At 56.7% G+C, this 24415-nt stretch overlaps 2 protein-coding genes across 2 annotated transcripts in view; both read right to left on the reverse strand.

Moving 5' to 3' along the window:
• Positions 1 to 15656: 15656 nt before the first annotated feature.
• On the reverse strand, positions 15657 to 18448 carry Mafa (MAF bZIP transcription factor A). The gene has a single exon (XM_028859316.2). The coding sequence runs from the start codon at positions 18055 to 18057 to the stop codon at positions 16981 to 16983; it is 1077 nt and encodes a 358-aa protein (XP_028715149.1). The 5' UTR covers positions 18058 to 18448; the 3' UTR covers positions 15657 to 16980.
• Positions 18449 to 23162: 4714 nt separating this feature from the next.
• Zc3h3 (zinc finger CCCH-type containing 3) overlaps positions 23163 to 24415 on the reverse strand; it is an 80336-nt gene continuing 79083 nt past the window's right edge. The window contains 1 exon segment of the mRNA XM_037197562.1: positions 23163 to 23648. Coding sequence (XP_037053457.1) covers positions 23617 to 23648 — 32 coding nt within the window. The 3' untranslated portion in view covers positions 23163 to 23616.

Here is a 24415-nt window from a genome sequence, read left to right on the forward strand (position 1 = left end):
TCTGCCCGGGTTATGTAGAACCCACGCTGTACCCCGTCAGCTAGGCTGTACCCTCAGCTTGCTGCAGACACCCACAAGTGTCCAGTGAGGGAACCCTGGCACCAGGGCATTGGAGAAGGGGCCGTTTCTCACTTTTGTTTGTCGAATCGAATCGTCTGACCCCGTCGTCCCCCACTACTCCCACCCCTGTGACAGAGTTTCTCTGTCGTAGCCCTGGGCGTCCTGGAATTCACTCTGTAGGACAGTGTTTCTCACTTTCTAGCAAGAGGTAAAGTCGTGGAGGTGCGTTAGCTACTCAAAGCTCAGACCAGAAAGGGCTCCTGAGGGACAGGAACTTGACCTCAACCCTCTGCTCCTGCTACTTAAATTGCCCCCCCGCCCCCTCCCAATCTCCTGGGACCCAATCTCTACTTCGCCCTCACGGTATTAGTGTCCCAGACATGGGTCACAAGGTCAGCTGCAGGCAGGTAGGTGGGCTGTGGACAGTGAGGAGGGGGACGGTCCCCATCAGCAAGGGGATCCATCTGTGAACACAACGGTGAACATCCGCGGAAAGTCCTGACTTTGCTCTGTACTTCAGCCCGCACGCAGGCCTGAGCGCATACGTACGTACGTACGCCAGGGCTGTCTTCCAAAGGCGCACAGCTGCTTGCAGACAGCTGTGCGATCCGCGGTTCCCACCTCATCCCACTTGCCCGGGTTGGGACAGCCCGGGGCACCGGCGGTGGCAGTTCAGCGTGTCACCTCCCCTGCCACCCGCGCGGCGCAGCGGGCACGCAAGCCCCTCCAGATGCTCAGATCCCTGGGCCCCTGCGCTTCCTCGGGCGGCGCCATCTGACGCCCCTCTCTGCAAAGCCGGACCCCCTCGCCTGTTGCCATCTGTCGGCGGTGGAACCGCGCCAGGCCGTGAGCTGGGACAGGCGGGCGCTCCCACCCAGTCCCCAGAACCCCCAAGTTCCCGAGTCCCGGCTGCGATGTGGGTCCCTTTTTTCTTCGAGGTGCTGCCTCTGGGCGGAAGACTTGCCAGTTGCAAGGATTGGGGAATGGGGGGCAGCAAGTGGCCCCGGCCTTGTCTTCCAACTGAGACCATTCGCCTGGGTCCTCCCAATCTCCGGCGATTGAGCCTTCGCTGGCTGCTAAAATCCGGTCCCAGCACCAGTCCGCCCCAGCCCAGCTGACCCCTGCAGGGTGTGATAACTCCCTAATCCCCCCTGCTTAGCTGCTCCTCCAAAGAGTCCTGGAGCCCAAGATGCCCCTCTCAGAGGCCAGCTGAGGGCATTCTCCAGGCTCACTCCTCTCAGGCTCTCCCAGGACTCCCCACTCCCTCCCTGGCCCCTCCCCCAGCTGCCGCTGTCTTACAAGGCTCTAGAGAGGATCACACTGAGCTTCTCCCAGCAAACCCCAAACAGGCTTGTCACTACCATCTCAGAATGGGTACGGCCAACCTATGCAGGGCCCGGAAAGGAAGAGGTGTGGCCGGCCAGGACCCTAGTGAGCCTACCACGGGCAGGGATAGAACCCACTGTTGGTGGACTGGATGAAAATGGAGGAAAGGCGCTAAGCCATCCCCAACCCCTGGCTCCTCCCCAACCACCAACCTTCCTGCTCTTCAGCCCCTCCAGGCATTCCTGGAGCCTGTTAGGGGGGAGCTGCTTCAAAAACCACTTCCAAGTTGTGAGACCACCGTTAGTTAGCTGCTGGCCACTGTGACTGCGTCTCTCCGGGATGTGTGACTACCCTTGGGAGCCCAGAGAGGCACGAGCGGACCTGACGACTAAAGAGCAAAGAGGACATGTTCTGAGACCCAAAAGCAGAATCATGAGGAAGCAAAAAGGCCAGGGCTGGGATGGGGGTGGGGCCCTGGGGGTGGGAGTGGGTCCCCAGGGGAGAGCGCAAACTGAGGCCGGCACCGAGGCTTTTCTGGGGTCTTCAAGAGCAAAGCCGCCAGGCAGGGGGTGCTCAGTGCCAAGGTTGCCCTTCACCCTCCTCCAGTCTCAATAAAGACGATAATTAGTATCCTGACCACTCAATTAATTAGGCGTCATGAGCTTAATTATGACAGAGGGGGGCAGTGCCATCAGCCTCCTCCAGGAGCTGAGGGTTATTGACCAGAACAGGCACGTGAGGAAAGCTGTTATCACAGCCCGTGGGGCTGGCGGGACGGTGGAGGAGGCAGGCAGCAGCGTGTGTGTGTGTGTGTGTGTGTGTGTGTGTGTGTGTGTGTGTGTGTGTGTGTGTGTGTGTCCCACAAGCCTCCCCAATCCCCTCTCTAACCCACCAGCCTCTTCTGCCTAAGGAAGCCCTCCAAAATCCGAGGACCACCCACCGGACCCCACCTCTTAAAGGTCCTATCATCTTTCGCATAGTTTTGGTTGAGGACCCAGCTTCTAGAATATGAACCCTGGTGGGGAATAGTCACACAGCGCTTCTCACCTTCATCATCCCAGTCGTATTTCCTGAGGAGAACCGGGTGTCAACTCTTCATGCCCACAGGATGGTAATTAGGGGGCTGCCTCTGCAGTTGGGTTGCTACATCCCCCCGTGCCCCTTTCATGCCTTGCTTTATGACATCCTGCATAGAGCACCGCGGAAGGGGTTCATGTGGATACCATCTTACGGCCAGCTCTGCTCTTCTTTGTGTGTGTGTGGGGGGAGGGGGCTGGTGCTGATGATTGAACCCAAGGCCTCACCCATGCACTGAGGATGGTGATGGTGGTGGTGGTGGTGGTGATAATGGTGGTGGTAGGGTAATGATAGTGATAGCGGTGGTGCGAGGGTGGTGATGATGGTAGAGTTATGGTGATGGTATCGATGGTTAGGGTGGCGATGGGGGTGGTATGGTGATGGTGGTGGTGTGGTGATGGGGATGGTGGTGTGGTGATGGTGATGGTGGTGGTGGTGTGGTGATGGTGATGGTGATGGTGGTATGGTGATGGTGATGGTGGTGTGGTGATGATGGAGTGGGATGTAGAGGTGGGTACAGTAGTAGAGGTGAGGAGCTTTGGGGCCTGGCTGAGGCTGAGAACGGTGCTTTTGCAACCCACTCTACCCAACAGGGCTCTGCCTAGCGATACCCTCAGGGACTCCAGCAGTCTGTGTCCTGAGCATAGGCTCAGGGTGTCAAGGCCTCCCCTGTCCAAAGAGGAGGCAGGCTCCAGTGTTCTTGGAGGATGTTTGGAAGTCAGGGGTCTTGGTCAGAGGCTAGATGGCTTCTGAGGTTCCTGTGCCTTTCTAGACCTTCCTGAGCCCCCACCCTCACCCCCGTGGCTGAAAAACCTCCGGGCAGGACTCTGGCTGACCTTGGAGGTCTACTTGAGCTGGCATGTTGGCACATGGGAGGTCCCAATTATTGGAAAGACCAACGTAGGCTTGTAAAGAGAGTAGCAGTACCCAGGGAAGAGACTGGAGCCTCCAGGGAGGGCAGAAACCAGCCTCCAGCACAGTGAGAGGGCCATGGTACAGGAGCAGCTTCCTCACAGGAGGCCTGGAGAGAAAGTCCTCCAGGTGTCCACCTTGCATGACTCCTGCTGTGCCTGAAACCCCACCTGGGTGAACTTCCTCCCCAAAGGCAAGCTGAGGCGGTGGGCAGGTGTCAATGCTTTTTGTAGCTAGACTAGAGTAGGGCTGAGTCCCTGCAAACAGGCTAGCCAGGGCACCATCTGTAATAGGGTCCCTTTGCCATCCCTCACCCTCAGGAAAAGCCCCCAACAGGAAGCACGCTGCTCTTTCCAGGCATATAGCCCCATCCTAACGCAGGGGAGAAGCTGATAGCCTGGAACCTCAGCGATGCCAGGGGGCCAGGGCTGCAGGTGGTGGCAGGTCTCGGGCAGAGCTCTCCAGGCCAGAAGTGTGGAGGCCTCTGGACCTCCCTTGCCCATGGTGGGTGCTCAGAGTCACATACAATTACTCACTCAGTGTATCATAATTACCACAAATAGCCCATTAAAAGAAATTATCATCAAGATGATATTAGCAGACAGCGGGGAAATGAAGAAAGAAAACTGCTTATTCTCTATTGTCCCTTAATGGGGACAGGGGATGGCCAGTCGGCAGCAACCAGAGTCGGCTGCCTTAACACCACAGCCCATTGGGCTGCCCCAGAGTGGCATGGAGGGTGGCTTGCCTCAGGCCTATTACAGGCAGCTGCTGCATCCCGTCCTGTCGGAGTGCATCATGTATCCCTGGTCGGCTGAAGAAAGAAGGCACTCCCAAGATGAAACTGTAAGGCCTATGCGGCAGCAGGAAGGTCCAACCTCTTTTAACGGACTGAACCTGAACGGCCGTACAAAGGCATTATTTGTTGAAAGTTACACAAAAAAATTTCCTCATACCAAAGTCCCTAATCTTAATTTACATGTCTTACTAAAGGAGGGCATCACATGCCTTCATGACTCTGGTCCTTCATTATGTATCGTGTGCAATACACAATAATACAAGAGCCTCAGGTGTGCCTGAAGCCTCTTGTGGCCAAAGTCATGGGATGGCTGTAAAGCCCCCTCAGCAAAACAATTCTACAGATCACGGGAAACATTCACGGTTTTCCACAAGGATTCCTCAAGGTCAAAGTGCTTCTAAAAAACAGTTATTCGTTCTAATGTCTACCCTGATACAGTGATTTTGCTAAATTCCTATACCTCCATTCCTCAGCCCTACTTCCTGAACCTCCAAAGCCCTCAGGAAACTCTGTCCTAGGCTCCAAGAAAAATACCCAGAGGCCCTGCAAATCCTTAGTCATCCTCTAGACATGGTGACCTGAGCCCAGATCCTGTGGGGTTTCCCAAATGCCACCAAAAAAGGCAGACTCTGGAGAGAGAGGTAGTATGTAGGGAATAAGGGTCAGCTGGAAGGTAGCAGAGAGTCTTGAGTGCAGCAAGGAGGTTCAGTGGACTGAGGGCCTCAGGACAGAATAACAAGGCTCTGTCTGGTGGCCCTCTGTGGCTCTAGCCACCAGACCTCCTCCCTCTGGCTCCTGGAGACTCCTAGGGACCAGGTTTACTAAGGACAGGCAGGAGACCCTCACTGGATGCAAGGGACTGAGTGACATCTCAGACTCAGGCCCTCTTCCTCTCACCGAGGACACCAGGAGTCTGTCGCCTGGGAAGAGTATCCGTCTAGCCTCCTCTGAAAGAGTCCCTCAGCCACAGGGAAAAGACCGGCCACTGGCAATAATGACTTCCAGCAAGCTGCCAGACTGCAGGCTGGCACCCTTTTGGGGAGGTCCTACCCCAGTAAAACCTGCCCTCCGCGGAGAAGCTATAATGCTGTGTCTCCCTTGTAACTAATTCAGGACAATTAACCATCAGCAGGCCACAGGCAGATGAGAAAATGTCCACTATGTGGGGCTGGAAAAATGGCTCAGCAGTTAGGAACATGCACACACTGCTCTTTCAGAGGACCTGAGTTTGGTTTCCAGAAGCCATGTCAGGAGCTTTCAGGTGGATCACAACTCTCGGGAACTCCAGCTTCAGGGGGTCTCTCCAGGACAACTGCGTTCATGTGCACACACTCCCACACAGACATACATGCATGTACATAATTTAAAGAGTAATAAATAAATAAGTAAAAAATGTTTGCTATATGGAACAGACCAAATAGCCAGAGAGATGGAGCCGGAGGAACCAGAACATGAGGACGGTATGAGCCTGGGCCTTGAGAATACTTGGAGAGATGCAAGGGTGCTCAGTCCTCACCATGGAACCCCAGGGGTGAGTGGCACTATTATAGAAGAGTTGAGGCCAAATAAGTTCACATAAATCTCCCCACAGTCAAAGAATCTAGGGGTGGCCAAGTTGGCAATAGGGGAGGGGAGATACCCAATCACAGAGCAAGAGAAAGTTTAATGGGAAAATGTACTCGCCAGCAAGATTAGAAGATAAACAGTAAGCAGAGAGACAGAAAGTAGGGGTGTTTTTAAAATGTAGGGATGATCCTGGAGCCCCAAATTCCTGTACCTGCAGTAGAAGCATGTGTGTTATGGTCCTCAAGGTGACCATAGTCATGCATAGTGCCAGGGCCCCCTGGCTTTGCAGGAGTCAATCAGTGGTCAAGGGGAGTCAACCCAGGACAACGGCCTGGAGCCTCCAGGAACTGCAAGACCTGAGCCTCCAGACAGAAAGGCTCAGCCAAATCCGACGTAACTATGAGGAAAGCCCCTAAATGTTCCAAATCTGGTAATAACAGAATCCAGAGCCCATTGGGGGGAGAGGGGCAGAGGGACACTGTCAGGGAGCAGCCAATGTCACCTCACCTGAAGGAACAGTGGAAGCCCTCCAGGGGATAAGTCACAATAGGGAGGAGCCCAAAGCCAGCCATGGCACCCAGGCCAACCCGGATGGAGGAGGAGCCAGAGGAGGGGTTTAGAAGGGAGCAGTTCGGCTGACCACTGAGGAAGGGAGGGAGGAACTTTTTCCTCCAGTTAAGTGGAACTGGGAGGAGCTTTTGCTGGTCTGTCCATCTTGCCATCTTTCTTTTTTCAGTTTTCCTTCAACAAAGGCTTACTGAGTCTCCCTCAACGCCAGGCTCTCTGAGGGGCTCAGGAGCCAACAGTGGAAACACAGCCCTGCCTCCCTTGCTAACAGTGTAGCTGCTGTCAGGACAGAGGCAGGTGAACCCGATGGCAAGAAGAACAGAGACATAAACAAGGGCTCTGGAGTGCCCTGCAGCCTTGGGCAGGCCTTCTGGACGTGGGTGAGTAAGATTTGAAGAGGACAACGAGGGAGAAGTGGAGAAAGCAGGAAGAGACCTGTTGTGTGAGCTTGGAGCTTCCCATGACTCTCTATACCTGCCTTTCCACTCATCTACACACCTCTACTAGTTCCCCTCACCTATCTACATGTCTACCATCCATCCATCCATCCATCCATCCATCCATCCATCCATCCATCCATCTACATGTCCATCCATCCATCCATCCATCCTTCCATCCATCCATCCATCCATCCATCCATCCATCCATCCATCCATCTACATGTCCATCCATCCATCCATCCATCCATCCTTCCATCCATCCATCCATCCATCCATCCATCCATCCATCCATCCATCCATCTACATGTCCATCCATCCATCCATCCATCCTTCCATCCATCCATCCATCCATCCATCCATCCATCCATCCATCCTTCCATCCATTCATCCATCCACATGTCTATCCATCCACCCATCCATCCATCCACCCATCCATCCATCCACCCATCCACATGTTCATCCATCCCTCCATCCATCCACATATCTACCCATCTGTCCATCCATCTACCCATCCATTCACCCACATATCCATCCACACACCCATCCATCTATCCAGCTATCCCACAATCCACTCACCCATCTATCCACGCATACCCACATACAAACACCAGTCCATTCACATCCACATTCTGAATCATCCGTGCATTTCTCTCTCCAGTCTCCATCCTCCCCTCATCCCACTCATTCCTCATACTCCTACTCATTCATTACAGGCTTCTGTCACTCCATAGGTTTTGTCTTCGGCCTACACCAGCTGCTCATCTCTGATCCCCAGGCTCTAGTTCTCTCAGAGGGGCCTTGTCTGTGTTTCCGAGGGTCTTGGAGCACAGCTATGGGTAGCTTGTCTGGGCTTTCTCTAAAGGAGGGAGGTCCATGGCCTGCATTTCCCCCTTAGGTGAGAGCCAAGCCAGTCTCTCATCCTCTCACCTGGTCTGACCCCTCCTTATACTCTTCCTGTCCCCCAGGCCTGTGTTCCAGCTCCTGGATGGAGTTGTGGGATCACTCATTCACCCTCTTTCTAGGGATCTTTGCACAAGGACTCAGCAGTTGGAACTTGGGGTTCCTGAACTTCCTTGCAGCCAGGTGAGGCCGTGTGGCTGACTTGCGGGCATAAGACATCTAGGTGGACAGGTCTTCCTAGACATGGGACAGCTTCCCAGGCCTTTGTTGGAAGATTAGCGGGAAGTCCTTGGCTAAACCATGAATTCAAGGCCAGTTCAGGCTAGATAAGAAAGACCCTGTCTCAAAAAGACAACAAGAAAAGGTGGTTACGCCGGGTGGTGGTGGTGCATGCCTTCAATCCCAGCACTCGGGAGGCAGAGGCAGGAGGATCTCTGTGAGTTCAAGGCCCGCCTGGTCTACAGAGTGAGTTCCAGGAAAGGCAAAAAGCTACACAGAGAAACCCTGTCTCGAAAAACAAAACAAAAAGAGGTGGTTTCTTTCTCCTTCCTAGAATACAGATGTGATGCCTGGAGCCGAAGTGGCTGGCTAGTATCTAGGCCCAGGTAGAAAGAGCCTGAATCCCAGAGTGTTTCATGAAGCAGTCGTGGACCATCAACCTCTGGATTTTCACAAGATCAAAATTCAATTTGCAATACTAGGAATGTAGTTTAATTAGTAGGGTGCTTGCCTAGGATGAACAAAGACCTGGGTTCACTTCCCACCTCTAGAGAAATCTGGCTTGGTTGCATACACCTGTAACCCCAGCACTGAGGGTATGGGTAGAGGCAGGAGGATCAGAAATTCAAGGTCATCCTTAGCGATATAGAGTTCAAGGCCAGCCAGGGATACAGGAGACCCTATCTAAGAAAACTTTGGTCTGCTCCGCTGGAGTCATGGTTCATTCAGCTCTGTATTACCTGAGTTTATAGTGGTCACTGTACAGTGCCACTTTCGCAGTAGAGGTGTGGAAGAGTTGTGGGTAATTCAAGCCAGACGTCCCGAAGATGGGGGAGGGTGTGCCCCTGCTCACTGGAAGTGGAGAAGCCCGTCTCTTGCCCCTTCTCGTTTTCTTCAAGAAAACGGAGCTCTTGGCAGAAGGCGTGTGGGAGCCTCCCTGCATGGCTCTCTGGCTCCGACTCCAGTGGCCTGTGGGCTGCAGATCGGTCTAAATAGGCTTTTCTCCAAACGCCTCTCCAGCTACAAACGAGCAGTTTTGGTTTGTTGTCCACCACACAATGCACTTGCAATGTTATTTAATGTGTGGGTATGGGTTTGATGTTTAAGATATGCCAGACAGTGGGGTCTGGGAATATCTCTGGGCTTTTCCTGTGAATTCTTGCGGAGTGTTTCTCTCTGGGTTCATGCCTCCCTGGATTCTAATCTTCATGTGACCCCAAGACCCAGGCTCCCAAGTGTCTTCAATCCTGTTAACCAAACTCAACAGAAAAAAAAAAAAAATACCCCGAGGGTTTAGGCTAGACTGTCTTCAGAACACTATGCCCAGGGCTGGTTAAGGCCTGGGTTTTGCCTGCTGGATAGAACCCATTGGGAACAGGCTCATAGGACCTATGGGGGCAGGCTCATATTGGGCATAGCGGCCTCTACTGTAGAGTGCAGGAAGGTGGGCATGGACAGAGCTGAGCTGCACTTCATCCCATGGACAGGCAACTGGTGTCCCAGCTTGTGAAGCCATGCTCTCCTCGGGACATAGCTGTGTCCCTAGCTTTCCAAGTACACCATAAATGTGGCCAAGATGTCTCTGGCCATGGACGGGGGGCCACCCTGGTACCTGTCTCCTGTCCTCCTTTGCCAGCGCTTTTCAGACTGACTAAGGACTGTGGAGAGACCTGCTGGTTCTTACCATGCCCCCTGTGGCGGGGTGGGTGGGGACAGCTTGATGTCCTTTTACTACCGAGGGGGTGTGACAGAGCTGGGAGTGGACTTCGCCTGACTGTGCAGTAGGTGAAGATTGGGTCTCCTCCCCTGCTGAGACCATCCCTTGGGCCACTCAGTCCCCAAGGACGCAGAGGGAAGTGGATTCAGTTAGAGTAGCTCCCATCAGACAGGGCTTAGAATAACCGGCACTACCCATCAGACGGCTAGAAGCCGTCATGGGTGCTCAGCCCGAAGCCCTCTTCCTCACAGCTCCGGCTGGCTTCCCGAAACTAACTACCACAGAAGCGGGTGCCCTGCTGATGCCCAGTGAGACACCTGAGCTGCATTTTCCTTCGTTGTGGGGTCCTCACCCCTTCCCGTTCTTCCCTGTGACTCTGTCCTTCCCCAGCTCCTCCCCTCCTCCCCTGCCCCGCCCCTTTCCCCTCCCTCCTAGCCACCTTTCTTCCGACTTCTCCGTCCAAGCCCTTCTTTCCTCTTTCCCTCTCTTACACCTTCCTTTCCCTTCCCTAGGCCCTCCCCCTCCCTCCCCTGTCCTTCTTTTTCCTTCCTTTTTTTACCCCCCCTTCCCCTTCCTCCTTCCTCTACTCCTTCTCTTCCTTCCCACTTTCTTTGTCCCCTCCCCCTTTCCCACCCCTTCTTTCCCGACCCCCTTTTTTTTTTTTTCTCTCTCAGACTCACTGCCGACCTCCCCATTCCTGCTCACTCTCGTGGCCTCACATCTGCACCTTGGAGTCTGTCCTCGGAGCCGAGCCACACCCCCTCGCTCTGTCCGCTGTTGGGTGCAACACTTAACCTGCTGCTCTGACGCATCCGGTCCCAAAGATACCGCTCTGTTCCAGGTCCTGGGGTAGCTCCGTCGGGGTCTCACACACCAAGATGCACAAGTGCATGTGCATGTGTCTGCAGGTGCTACTTTCCTGCCAGAGTCACACCCCACCTTGACAAAGAATAGCCCTTCCTCCAACTGTAGCGGAGGAGCGGAAGGTGCCAGACAGGCAGGGCAATGGGTGGGCAAGACATGGGAAGAGCCCTCCACTGCCTAGACGGCAGCTTTTGAGAGACTCAGTGGTGACCTCCTTCTAGGGACAGCCTAATGTGGGTTAAAGAGGTCTGGCCAGTGAATCGAATCGGCGGAAGCTGGGGTGGGGTCTGTGGCAGCCTGTGTCACCAAGAGGGGCCCCTAAGGGGTGCCTCAAAGCTACTGGGCAGCACACTAGCTAGGTGGCAGTGGGTAGCGCTTGATCCCTCTTTGCCTTAGCAATTTTATCAGCATAGTCAGTGGCTGCCACCCCAAGACCACTCCAAGGAGTCCAAGCAGGTCACGCACGTCTGTCCGGCACACTCAGAGTCCTCCAGATCTCCAGCTCATCTCTCAGGATAGGTTTGGAGTGAAAGAGCCAGGACTGGTTGTGATCGGAAGGTGCTGGGGAGGTAGGGCAGGTCTCTGGTGACTCTCACCTGCCCACCAGACAGCATTGAGGGATATAGGACAGAGGGGTGGCAGAGCTGAGTCCCTCAGTTCTGGCCCAGGTGATGCCTGCTGCCAAGTGTTGGGGAGGACTCGTCCCCAGGCTAGAGCTGATTCTAATTATCTTCAGGACCATCAGCCCTTGGTCTCAGTGGACAAGAGCCTTGACGTCACAGCAGCCAGCATAGAAGGGGCCTCCAGGGTCAGAAGGAGCCAGGCTGAGGAGGCATTGAAGTTGGAGAGACAATGCTCACGTCAAGGAAAGGGGCTTCAGCCTCGACTGTGGTCGCGGGTCCCCACAGCCCGCCCCCGGCACACTCCTCCCCGGCCCCGGGCTAATTGGCTGTGACGGCTCAGGCCCTCAGCAGCTGAGCAGTGTCTCCGTGAATTAGGCAGGCGCTGAGCCCGCCAGTCGTCGCAAATTACCCTGCCTCTGCTGTGCTGGCTCCTGCAGCGGCTGAGCGAGCGGATGTGAACTCCACGACATCTTCCGCAGGGCGGGAGTGTCCAGGGCCAGAGAGTGCAAGCGCTCACCCCGCCCCCTGTCCACCAAGGGTCTCGCCTTCACCCCTTCCCGCAGCCCTGCTGCCCCGCTCCGCCTCACCTCCTCTCCTCTCACCCCTGCCTCTGGTGGGTCCTCGCTGGCTAGTGTCAGGGATGGAGCTCTGATTTCACGCATCTCTCGGTGGGACCCAGAGGACACTTGGGGCTCCTAGAGTAGCCACTGGCCTCCGCCGCAGGACACCTTGAGAGTTGGGGTGTGGTCGCACCCCCTTCTGCTCACAGAGCAGCTCCAGGAAGCCAGCGCTTCTTATCCACCATCACTGGCAGTGTCCCCTGATCCTCCTCTGGACCCTGGACCTGCAGCATGCCGGGGTCTCACACAGCCACCAGGGTGTCATACTATGAAGGTGGGGCCCCACTTTCATCTGTTCCTCTGAGGCTGCCTATAACCTATACATCCCCCACTTTCTGATGCTCCACAGTTCCCTCAGCATGGAAAGTTCTCCCTGGGCTACCCCATCCTGGTTCTCACTCTCTGACCCCCAATCACCCCATCCTTCTTGAGAGACCCTCACCTCTCACCTTGGGGTTGGCTCTGTCACATCCAGAATGGTGTCACCTCAGCACACAGGAGATGCCAAATCAATCTTCAAATAAATGAATCGCCTCTCCAGACTCTGTTTTTTTTTTTCCCCAGGACATGCCTCCCAGGAGGCAAGAGCAGGATTGTGGTGATGGGTCATGGTACATCCCCTCACCACCACGACCACCATGCCTCCTCCACCTTGGCCTGGCCTGGGCTTGAATCTGGAAGAGCAGGCGGCAGGGACCCAGTCCCTGCACCCAGCAGGGCCTTCCTGGCCTCTAGCCTGACTCCATGGCCTCACAAACTGCTGACCAGGCAGCTGGGGCCTGAGGACAGGGTCGGTGGGGGATGAACAAGAGAGCTGTGGATCTAGCAGGATTGGTGTCCCTTCCCGGTGGCTCTCACGGCTGGCTCAAAGTTCCCACACTTTCTCTTTCCAAAGCAGCTGGCTGGTGAGGAAACCCCTAGCCTGAGGCATGGCCAGCTTCTTCCTCATACTTGCCCTGTCCAAGCAATGGCGGCATGCAGAGGGCATGGCACCCGTCAGGGGACCATCACTCATAAAATCCCCTCTCCTCCTCCTTGTGTATCTGTGTGAGGCCCATAGGCCTTCATCTGGCGGTGTGTTCTAGAGGACCTGTGCCTTTGCCTGGAGCCAGCCTTGTACATGTACTGGGACGGGAGGCCTCTGCGTGCACACATTCTGCACCCACATTCGTGGCTATCTGCACGCACATATCCATGTGCGCTGGGTTGGTGTCCCTGTGTGTACACAGCATTGGCGCGTGTCCTCCTTGTCGGGTGCTAGAGACAAGTGGGTCTTGTCCCAACTTTAGAGCTAGCTGTAGAGACGGGCGAGGGGTGGAGGGGCTTCGGGGTGCAGGGATAGCTGAGGTGAAGCTGTTCCACACGCAGCAGCTCTGGGGCTTATCAAATGGGCTGCCCAGAACTAGCGACAGAGCCAGGACAGGGCTACCTGCAACACGATAAGACTCGTGGATCCAGGTTTGCAGACTTTTCTGTGAAGCTGAATCTGCTGGAGTCTGTGCTGTGTGGTGAGTTCTTTGCAGACCACAGGAAAAGACCAAACAGCCTCAAATGTTCCTCCAGGACATAGCTGAGCTCTCTTGCTAGATTCATTGTTTGTCATTTTAGTCCCTGTTGGTCCCCTGGAGGCAGGTGTGGGGTGCAGAGTGTGGGGTATAAGCTGAGCAGATCTTGTGGTCCTCAGGCAGCCTTGTCAGTAAGGTATCTCTCCCACCCCACCCCACCCCACATCCTCAGACCAGAATGACTGGTGGGTAAGGACTGGAGGCCTGATCTGCTTTGGTTCTCATGCTGAGGCTCAGGAGACACCAGGCTCCTCTTGGTGACATCATGGCTGCCTCTTAGAGCACCCGAGGAGCCGGCGAGGCCCTGGATGCACAGTGAACAAGGCGTTTTGAGTGAAGGCTAATTCTGGACTATGGTCACCCTTGCCTCAGTCCCAGAACCACATTGTCCTCTAGCCACTGTGGTCCAGGTAGGCCAATGGCCAATACCTGGTACTGCTATTGCCCTGACACACCAACACAGAATGGACAAGCATGCACATCTGCACACGGGACACACACACACACACACACACACACACACACACACACATGTACATTGGCACCCGCAGGACTCTCAAGACCATTTTAAATGGAGCTCTAAGGCACCCCAAAGTCCATGGCAGCCCACCCCAACCTCTGAGCCAGGAAACAGGACGCCTGAAGCCTCTCCACCTTCACCACCTCATCTTCAGCAAGGTACTTGGGGACACAATGAGACCTCCTTAGAAAATGGGAGCCTTAAGCCCCAGGAGTGGTGGTGCACACCTTTAATCCCAGCACTTGGGAGACAAGGCAGGTGGATCTCTGAGTTCCAGGACAGTCAGGGTTACAGAATGAGTTCCAGGACAGGCAGAGTCACACAGAGAAACCCTGTCTGAGACAACGAGACAGAGAGAGAGAGAGAGAGAGAAAGAGAGAGAGAGAGAGAGAGAGAGAGAGAGAGAGAGAGAGAGAGAGAGAGAGAGCTTTGTATAAGAGTACCCTCCTTGTGCACAGGCCAGGGCTTCCCTCCCTGCACAGGACAAGGGAAAGCCAAAGGAACTTCCCACACATGGGGTTTCCGAGCTCCCCAAAAGGCTTCTAGAAAAGACCATCTTTTAACTCCAGAGTGAGTGGCTATGACCACCATAAGGTCCTCGTTCACTCCTATGCCTCGCCTGTCCTAGAGGAAGAGCCGAGTAAAGGGAGAGAAGGGAGGAGAAGGTAAGTGGACTCAGATCTAGTCCCTCACAAGTGGGGTGAGCACATGGAGCAGCCCGAAGAGGACACCAGCACACTGTGGCTCCTGAGTACCTACCTCACCCAGCAGTGCTGCCAGGGAGTCCCAGACGCTCAAAGGGGACAGGCCAAGCCTTGAGTACTGGATGCTGAGAGGCCAGTGTGCTGGGCCGTGAGGGTGGGCACAGCTGTTGCCAGCTGTCCCCGAAAGAAGTCCTCTATGGTCACTCAGGGCCTGTCTCTGAACTTCCTCCAAGAGGGTGGTTCTGTAATGGCTCCGGGCAATGGAAGGAGAATGCAGAGAAGCGTTCTAGGACTTAGGCGGTCCATTGGGCCTCCAGCAGCCAAGTTTCCCTCAACTCAAAGCCCTTTCTTGGGAAGACACCATGTGCGAACTTCTCCAGTGCAGCGGGAACTTGCAGGTCTCGCCTCACACTGAATTAGTTCTTTTAACTCAACCCACAGTGTCCATTTCTTTCCTTTCCAACAGCATTTTCTCCCCCCAAACGCTGGCTCAGCTGCTCCCAGCCTGGGGTCCTACGGTGCCCTCCCTGAGTTTTATTCTAAGGCAAAAGGAGCCGGGGGACAAAGGTGATTTGCCTTTCTCGGACCTGGGATGGAGACTGAACTCTCGGGGGATTGTCTCAAGATCGAAGCTGCTGTGCAACGGATGTAGAGCTTCCGACTTCCGACAGAGCCACAGTCTAGGCAGGAGCCCTCTGGCTCTAAATTTGCAAATTGCGGACCTTTACACTCTCACGACGGGAGGGAACTGTCATCTAAAAGTCTGTAGCTGCCCACAGCCTCGAAAGGTGAGAGATTCTCAGAGATCTCTCTTACTACCCAGGTTGGGCTTGCATGCTTTGGAGAACAGAGGCTGGGCCACCCCTGGGAGAGGGACAGCTGGCAAGAACAGCCAGGACAGCTCGGGCCACCAGAACACAGCTGCAATGCACTTGAACTCGCCACCAAGGACGCCTGCAGCCTCTGCCCTGCCTCGCCTCTATGGCAGCCCAGCTCCTAGAAGGCCAGCCAGAGAATGCTGTCTTGGGTACTGACAGATACATTTGCCTCCTCCTCAAGTTCTCCCTGTTCTTGCCTCTCTGGACACCGCAGCTCAAGTAACACTCAATCCAGGGACTTCCATATTTTTCTATTCCAGGGGAAACATGTAAAAAATGAAAGCCACAGACACATCAGCCAGGTTCCAGTGACTTTTGGATCTAAACAGATTTATTATTTTTTTTTTAATTTTTCCTTTCCTCAGTTTCGTAACAAATGGAAAAAAAAAAAGAACACAACAAAAACCAACGACACAATTTTTTTTTTTCAACGAGTTGTCTAGCGTCCTGTTCAGAAGGCTCAGCAGGAGCCGCCTGGGAGCAGCAGAGGACGGGAGGCGCCTCAGAGCACCGGAGCCAAGCCTCAGAAAACCAGATCTCAGCCCGTGCCGAAGCGCCCAGCTTAGAGAGGGCCCACCGCCGGGCCTCTCCCCTGGCTAGTCCAAAAAAAGCGACCAAGTTTTAAAAAAAAGATTCCACAAACGAAACACCATTTAAATTAAATAAAAACACCTTACCACCCGCCCATGCCAGGAGGTTCAGGCCTAAGCTCCTCTTTAAAAATTTTTCTTCTAGAACTGTGCATTACTTTTTAAAATTCTTTCGATTCTCTGGAAGGTTAAAATAAGATATATTTCCCCAGGAGTCATAAATACGATCTGGTGCATAGAGAAATAGCAGCGCGGGAGTCCGGGCCAGCCCCCACCCGGCTGAGCACGGCCACCCCCCACCCCCCTCCCCCAGTCGACTATAGCAGGGCAGTGGGACCGACACGCAGGTAAGTTCCTCGGCTTCCTCTGTAGGGAGAACCGGACGGGGTGGGGACAAGCGGGCTGGAGGGCAGGCAGGGCCGGACCCCTCGGAGCGAGCGAGCGAGCGAGGGCACATGCGGGCACTCGCCGACCTCCGAGGGAGCCTCTGGGTTTTCTAATTATCAAGCAAAATAAATATTCCTGTTGCGAAAATAAGACCGCTTTAAAAAGGAGGAGGAGGAGGAGTAAAAACAGGGCTGGGAAAGAGAGACAGAAAGAAAGACGACGGAGGAGCGCAGGGCCGGCGGAGGCTACCGGGAGCTGGTGGCCGCGCGGCCCCGCTGCGGGTGGGCGGAGGTCGGGCCGCAGAACTGCGCTCCACGTCTGTACAAGTGAACGTGGCCGAGGAAGTCAGACCTGGCTCGGGCTTCGCTAGTATTCACCCTTCCCGGGGCGCCGAGGGACCTCGACCACGTCTAGACGGCGACCCCGAGGACGGACGTTCAGAGCGGGTGGCCCGGCGGAGGTGGCGCACCGCGGTAGCTCCCTGGAGCCGGGAGCTTCGCGGCGGGACGCACAGGGCGGACCGGAGGACCACGGCAGCTGCACCGCCCGCGCGCGCGCGCGAGCCCCGGGCTTCAGAGTCCGAGCCGAGGCCGGGGCGGCCTGCGCCAACTTGTCCCCGGCGGCGGCGAGGCCCAGGGTCCGGCGCTCACAGGAAGAAGTCGGGCGCGCCTTTGGCTGCACCGGGGCCAGCCTGCGCCGGCGAGGGCTCCCGAGGGAAGCCGGCCCCGCCCGCGCCCCCGGGGCCGCCCCGGCCCGCCAACTTCTCGTATTTCTCCTTGTACAGGTCCCGCTCCTTGGCCAGACGCCCCACCTCCAGCTTCAGCTGCTCCACCTGGCTCTGGAGCTGGCACTTCTCGCTCTCCAGAATGTGCCGCTGCTGCACCCGCTTGAAGCGGCACGACTGCGCGTAGCCGCGGTTCTTGAGCGTGCGCCGCTTCTGTTTCAGTCGGATGACCTCCTCCTTGCTGAAGCCGCGGAGCTGCCGGTTCAGCTCCCGCACCGACATGGACACCAGCTGGTCGTCGGAGAAGCGCTCCTCCAGGCGCACGTGGTGGCCCGCGCCGCCTCCGCCGTGACCCGCGCCTCCGCCGTGGTGGCCCGCGCCGCCGTGGTGGTGGTGGTGGTGATGGTGGTGGTGGGCAGAGTGGTGGTGGTGAGCAGCGTGGTGAGCGCCGTGGTGGTGGCCGGCACCCATGTCGTCCGCGCCACCGCCGCCCGAGAAGCCCTGGCCCCGGAAGGCCTCATAGGCCGCAGCGGCCGCCGGGTGGTGCGCGCCGTGGTGGCCGCTGCCGATGAGCGCCTCCACGGCGTCCTCGGGCGTCAGGTTGAGCGCCTCGGGGTTCAGGTGGTGCTGGTACCCGCTCATCCAGTACAGATCCTCCAGCACCGCTTTTCCTGAGGCGCCCCCGACAGCGCCGGGGCCTCCACTCGGCGGCCCCGGGGCGCCCCCGGCCTGAGCCGCGCCGCCCCCGCCGCCCGCGCCGCCGCCGCCGCCGCCGGTGCCCGGGCTGGGTGCGCAGAAGCTGGGCGAAGAGGGCACCGAAGAGCAGGGCGTGCTGAGGGGCGTCGAGGACAGCGAGCCGGGCGGCAGGCGGTGGCAGAAGCGCTCGGCCTCGGGCGGCTCCTTCTTCACCTCGAACTTCATCAGGTCGAAGTCGTTGACGTACTCGATGGCCAGTGGGCTGCTGGGCAGCTCTGCGCCCATCGCCAGCTCCGCGGCCATCGCCCGGGGCCCCAGCCCCGCCGCCGCACCCGGCCGCGCCCCGACGGGCGGCGGGGGAGCGGGGGGAGCCGCGGGCCTCTCTCCCCCTAGCTCCCCCCTCCGGGCCGAGGTTCGTGCGCGGTGGGCGCAGGCTCTGGTCGCGCCGCCGAAGGGTGCAGGAAAAGTTTCGTGCAGTCAACTCCGGGCTGCGCTTAGGGAGCGCCGCCGGCCAGGCCTCTCGGGCGGCCCCCCGGCCCGCTGCGGGCGGGCGAAGGGCCCGATCCTGCGCTCCTCCTCCTGCTCCTCTGCCGTCCCAGCCTGGAGGGTGCAGAGGCCGCGCCCCGGGCTCCGCCGCGCTCGGGGCTCTCCCGCCCCGCCCCGCGCCCCACCCGCGCTGCCGGCCGGCCCCGCCTCCCTCGACCCAGCGCCGAGCCGCGCAAGCCTTTATAGAGACGCGCTCCTGGGCCCGCCTCCCCAGGTGGGGGCCGGCGCCCCCGGGCCAATCGGAGGCCCAGCCCTGCCGCCCTCATTTGCTTATCCCCATGGCAACCGGGAGCCCAGCTGTCAATCTCCCGCGGGAAACAGCTGTGGGAAGGGGTGGGGATGGGCCGCCGGCCAGAGGAGTGGGCAGGGCCCCCTGGTGGCCGCCGCGTGGGACTGCACAGCGGAGGGCGCGAGACCAAGCGTCAGACTTCTGCCAACTGGGCCCTGAGGTCCCAGGATCGCACAGCAGCAGAGGGTGCGGTGAAGGTGCGCCCAGGGGATTCCCTCGACGTCTCGGTTCCGTTAGGTGGCCTAGCTGGCTGTGTGTGTCCCGCACCCGGCACGACCGGCCTGGAGTCCCCAGAACGGGGACCTCTAGCCATCCTGACACCGGTGACTCCGAGCTGCCCGGGAGCGCCGGCTATTTTTATCCTGTGGTTGGGACGGGTTCAGGAATTCAGTCAACAAAGTTGCTGGCACCTCGGGCGGCGGCGGGATGCACGGTGGAACCGCAGGCCTCTCTGACTGGTGTGGTAGGTGGAGAGGGACAGATGCCTGTGGACCGCCATGGGGCTAGGGGAGCAGGTTTCGGGCGGGGGGGAACCACCTGAGTAGAGGGCCCATTGAATGCGGTGGGGCTGACAGGCCTGGACGCCAAGAGGGGCCCACAAGGAATCTCAGACCCAGCTGCCCACCACTGCGGTTTGGAGGCGCCTTGCAGGGTGGGCCAGAGTTGAGGTGGCAGGTGGAAAACAGATTGCCATCTTCACTCCCGCTGAATGTCTCTCTACACCTACTGGGAGGCAGACTCAGCGCAAGAGAAACACAAGAAGAAGGAGGGTTGCTGACAAGGAGGTGTGAGCTCTGCGGACCCCCCCCCCCGAATTCCTGACCCCAACAGAAGATGGAAAAGGAGTGCACTTAGGAGCAACATCTGGGCACGACTCGGAGCCCGCGTTTTTGTCCTCTGTTATCTTCATTGCGTTTATACTCCTTTAACTATTAAAAATAAAAATCTTCAATGTAAACCATTTGTGCACAGAAAAAAGCCTGGAAGGATGTTCACAAGATACCTATCCCAGGATGCCTCGATGCCAGAGGCTTTGCCTGCACCCTCCCCAGGTGCCTGCTATTTTACAGGGAGACTGTCTGGCAGCTAGGAGTGAACAGCTCCCAGCTCCCCCACAAAAGTCTCCCCTCAGCCTGTCCCAGAGGAGGAGGCTTCAGAGATGCATAGCTGGAACACATAGCTTGGGACTCTGTAGTGCTGAGGTGGTACCCAGAGCCATGTCAGTGTATATGCCCATTCTACAGATGAGAAAACAGGCTGTGAACGGTAACAGGCTTTGTCCAAGACGACCTGTATCTATCGGTGAACCTGGGCGCAAAGGGGAGTCTTTTTTTTTATTTTTATTTTTTTTCCGAGACAGGGTTTCTCTGTGTAGCTTTGCGCCTTTCCTGGAACTCACTTGGTAGCCCAGGCTGGCCTCGAACGGGGAGTCTTTGAGATAGATCATGAGGTCTTCCCAAGTGAGCCAGTGTTTCAGCAGCCCCTGTCTCCTACAGCTTGGTAAAAGGCTGAGTCCCAGAAGCCTAGGGTCTTAAGGATGAGCTACAGGTCTGGGCATTGCATCCCATGTGGCCTTGGGCACAAAGAGTAGAGGAGAGAAATGCTGATACTGGACGGCCTGCCTCCTCCAGGCCTGTTTTTTGTTTTTTGCCTGCCTACTGTAAGAAAAAAAAAAGAAAAAAAAAAAAAAAAAGCAGCCAGGTATGGTGGCGCACACCTTTAATCCCAGTATTCAGAGGCAGGCAGATCTCTTGAGTTCAAGGCCAACCTGGTCAACAGACCAAGTTCCAGGACAGCCAGAGCTAAACACACACACACACACACACACACACACACACACACACACACACACACACACACACACCAAAACCAAAACCCTGCCTCAAACAAAAAAAAGATAAAAAAAAAAAAAAAAAAGCAAAAGGAGAATGTTGATTCCCTCCCAGTGTGCCAAGAACCATCATAAGCATAGCACCTCAAAAAGTGTGTTCACTCACTGTTTCAGGGCGTCAGGTCAGGAAGGAACACAGTAGGCAGGGCCTGGCACTCGCTTCTGTTGGCATTTCCCAGGCTGCACTGAGCAGTGGTCTCATCTACGACAGGGTTTTTTGTTTGTTTGTTTGTTTGACTCTAGGGTGCTGGCTGGAGGCTGCTGGGTTGGCTGAGTGAAGTGTGGGGAAAGCTGAGGAGACAGGAGAGCCTCAGACGTGAGCAGAGGGAAGGGTGAGCCCTGAATGCCGGGAGATAGCCTGGGCTGGGACGGACTGCTTGGCAGAATAGCCAGGGCACCTGGATCAAGGTCAGACTTGTGGGCGATGTTGAGGAGCCTGGGAGACCACATGTGGCCCAGGGATTCTTCAAGGGCTCCGAGTAGAGGGGAACTGGACTGTGAGAAGTGATGGGAAGGTTAGGGTGCCCATCATGCCACCCCAAACAACCAGTACCACCTACCTCCTGAGACTACTCAAGGCTGCTGCTTGCTACTGGGCTCGGTGTAAGGGCTACTCGGCTCAACAGCTCCAACGCCTATTGGATGACAAATACACCTATTCTCTACCCTTGGGTCCTTCACTCAGAGGAAGCAATATCTAGGCCCTCTGATCAATGCAGCTGGAAGGTTTCTCAACTGGGAGGTGGACAGGTTGGCCTGCTAGCCTCAGGGGACCAGCTTTGGGGCTCATGAGTGCCTACTGCATGACCCTGTCCAGCAGGCCCTACCCCCGGCAGCTGCCCATATACACCCACATCTCACTTAGTTCCTTGGGACTCGGATCGTGTGTGGACTGGCTGCATGCTGCTCACTCTCCTGCGAGGTGGAAGATCTCCAGCTCATCCACCATGGTCTGGAGGCTGCATGTGCCTGTCAGGTGCTTGCTAAGTCCTGCATATGGAAAAGGTGAGGAAGGGCCAGAAGAGCAGTGCCTATAATGTCTGTCTCCGCCTATACCAGTACTAGTTGAGTACAGGTGCCCACTGGGCTGGTCAGGAGCCGGACTGCAGTGGCGCTCACTGGGGAAGTGAGCACAAAGCATGAGGGTATGCTTGCCTAGAACCTACCTATGAAACCAGAGTGCTTAAGGATCCCAGCCTGAGGGGCCCTTGGCCAACCTGTGGAGGATCAGCCTTAGGGCAGGAGGTGGGCAACAGGGAACAGGTCAGCGCTGCAGCCTGGTATCCTGCGGCAGCTAGGACTACCCGAGGGAGACAGATCCTCCTCCTACCCAGGGAGAGGAGGGAGACAGGCCTGTTTGCCAGAGACTTTCTTTTCATAGTGTCTCATAGGTGGGTACCCCAGAAGCACAGGGAGAATACAGAGACGGCCCTGGGTGGCTGTGGTATGGGTGGTACTGCGTTTCAGTGGACTTAGTTTCACATTCTAGGCAAGCACTCTACCACTGGTCCAGCAATGTGTGCCTCCTCCATGCCCCACCCCACCTCCTCTGTTGGTGCTCATATGGGAACCCTGGCTAAACAATGAAGGAGGGTCCACTTAAGGCCGAGGTAGTGGGTGGCATAGGGCAACCCCCTAGTTAGGCATCGAGGAGCCACAGTTGATGCCAGGCAAGGACACCTGGCTGGGTTGGACTTGTCGACAGGAAGAAACCCACCTTGGCCCTCCTACAGGTCCTGCCCATCAAGCTCCAGGGGTCCAGTGTCAGGGGACTCTGATCCGTTCACTGATGGCTGAGTCTCAGGTTTTCCTTTGGACTAGTCCAGGTTTAGAGCCCACCCTTCTACTGAGAACTCTCCACAGTGGGCCTTAGTAAGAGTGAAAGGGTGATGGTGAGGGGTGCCGGGGTACATGGCTAGGCCTGCCTATGCTGGACAGTTTTTGTGGATAAACGTGTTTTCTCACGGAGGCCTAGGTGAGGAAACTCGCCGCCTTGGCAGGACTGTGGTGGAGCGTGAAAAGGCATACTTTTATCTCCTAGAGCCTGGAGGGCAGAGGTCTTTACCACCTGTGTGTGGACTGGGCACCGGGATCCTGAAGGACAGACTTGGTACAGCGAAGGCTGAGGGCTGGGGTTCTGAGTCACAGGGGGGAGCATGGGCCCAGGCCACATGGCAGTGTCTCACACACGACACTACAGCACGGGCAGTAGCTGGTCTATACAAATGTTCAGTACACACACCAGGAGGTTGCTGGCCTGCGTCACTCGGGGCCTGCAAGCAAATCCTTTGACGGTCCATGCCTCAACCTTGGGAGGGGCACTTGAATGACCCTATGTGCAGTTTTCCCTATCCAGTGTCTACGCAGAAGGAACCAGGATCTCAACCCAGTCTGCTAGAGACACCTGAAGATGAAGCTTTTCCAAATCATGCTCCTCCCCAGGGTAGCCAGGCCTTCTCCTCCTCTGCCTTGGTCCCAGCCTGTCCCACATAACATCAGATTATGCTCTGAAAGCCAGCAAAGCCCATTTGTGTTGACTTGGCCAAGGGGAAAGGCTGCTTCCGAGCCTGAGTCACACCAGAGTTGGTTAGAGCAGGACTAGCCCTGCCAAAGGTAGGAGAGGGCTCCTCTCTTGTATGTCCAGGGTCCTGTGGTTATGTAGTAGTCAAGACAGACCAACTAGACACAGGATAAAACCTTTATTGCTGAACATCAAATGCCCACCAGAGAAGCCTGGCCAGGCCTCTTCCCCGGGCAGGAGTCCTGGATGGGGAGGGCTGGGCACAAATCCTACAGCTATTGCCACATCCACCACAAGAGACAGACTGGGGTGAACCTCACATGGCACCCTGATGGGTGGGGAGCCAGGGTAAGTCCTAGTGTGAGGCTGAGTGTCTTGGGGGGGGGGGGAGAACAGGGAATGGACAGGGCCTTGGCTTGAGGAAGGAGAACAAGGCCTGGGCACACAAAGGCCTCCAAAGGCTGTAAGCCAAATGGGAGGAGCTATGTGCCCTGCTTATAGCCCCAGCTGGGCTCAGTGGCAGGCTGCTTCTCCTCAGGAGCAGTGGTGGGTAGAGCCTCCATCCTCTCCAGGGGTGAGGGTCTGAGGTAGGTGCGGGCTGGTCCCCAGGGAGCCTCACAGGCGTGGTTTGATGTGGAGCGGCTTCCCTACATAGAGAGCAAAGGTCAAGCATCAAGCCACTCCAGCCCAGAAGGAACTTCCCCACTCCAAGTTTCTGGCTGAGGCTCAGGACAGGGCAAACTACCAGCCCAGGCCTGGCAGGCAGCAAGGGTCTGCAAGGAGTCCCTTGTCCTCCAGCTCTGATCTACCCCTTCAGTCCCTGCCACCAGCCAGGCCCCGAGGGGCAGAGAGGGAAGGGGACTAGGGACTGGGCCAGTGCAAGGTCTTCCTGGGCTGGGTGGCCGCTTAGGAGGGCCAGTAGCCCCTGTACAGGGGGCGGCCCGCGGGTGGGAGCACACCACTCTGAAGGCTGAGCTATAAATACCGGGTGTGTGCAGACACGCAGGCACATGCCACACTCACACCTGGAGCAGGGCTGGCAGACACAGACAAGGCAGGTGTGCTTCCCACATGGAAAACTGAGATGGGTGCAAGCAGGTGGCCCCAAAGGGGTGAGGGGAGTAAGACCAGTAGAAGCTGACAGGGCCTGGAGGCAGGAGGGGCAGGAAAGAGAGGGTCCCCGGAGTAGCATGTCCTGAGGGCTCCTGCCTGGCGAGAGCTTTCTTTTCATAATGCTCTGTGCCACTCTCCCAGACTGACAGTGTCCCGCTGGCCACAGCTATTTCAATGTGGCTCTGGGGCACGGCCCACGTGCCCCTGTAGACCTCTCTCATGGCGGGTTCCTTTCTTCAGGGCTGTTAATTCCATTCACTGGCCAGCCAGCCAAAGACAGGAGTGAGGCCCGGCAGCTGGG

The sequence above is a fragment of the Peromyscus leucopus genome, chromosome 20, assembly GCF_004664715.2.
Source record: "Peromyscus leucopus breed LL Stock chromosome 20, UCI_PerLeu_2.1, whole genome shotgun sequence".
Taxonomy (NCBI): domain Eukaryota; kingdom Metazoa; phylum Chordata; class Mammalia; order Rodentia; family Cricetidae; genus Peromyscus; species Peromyscus leucopus.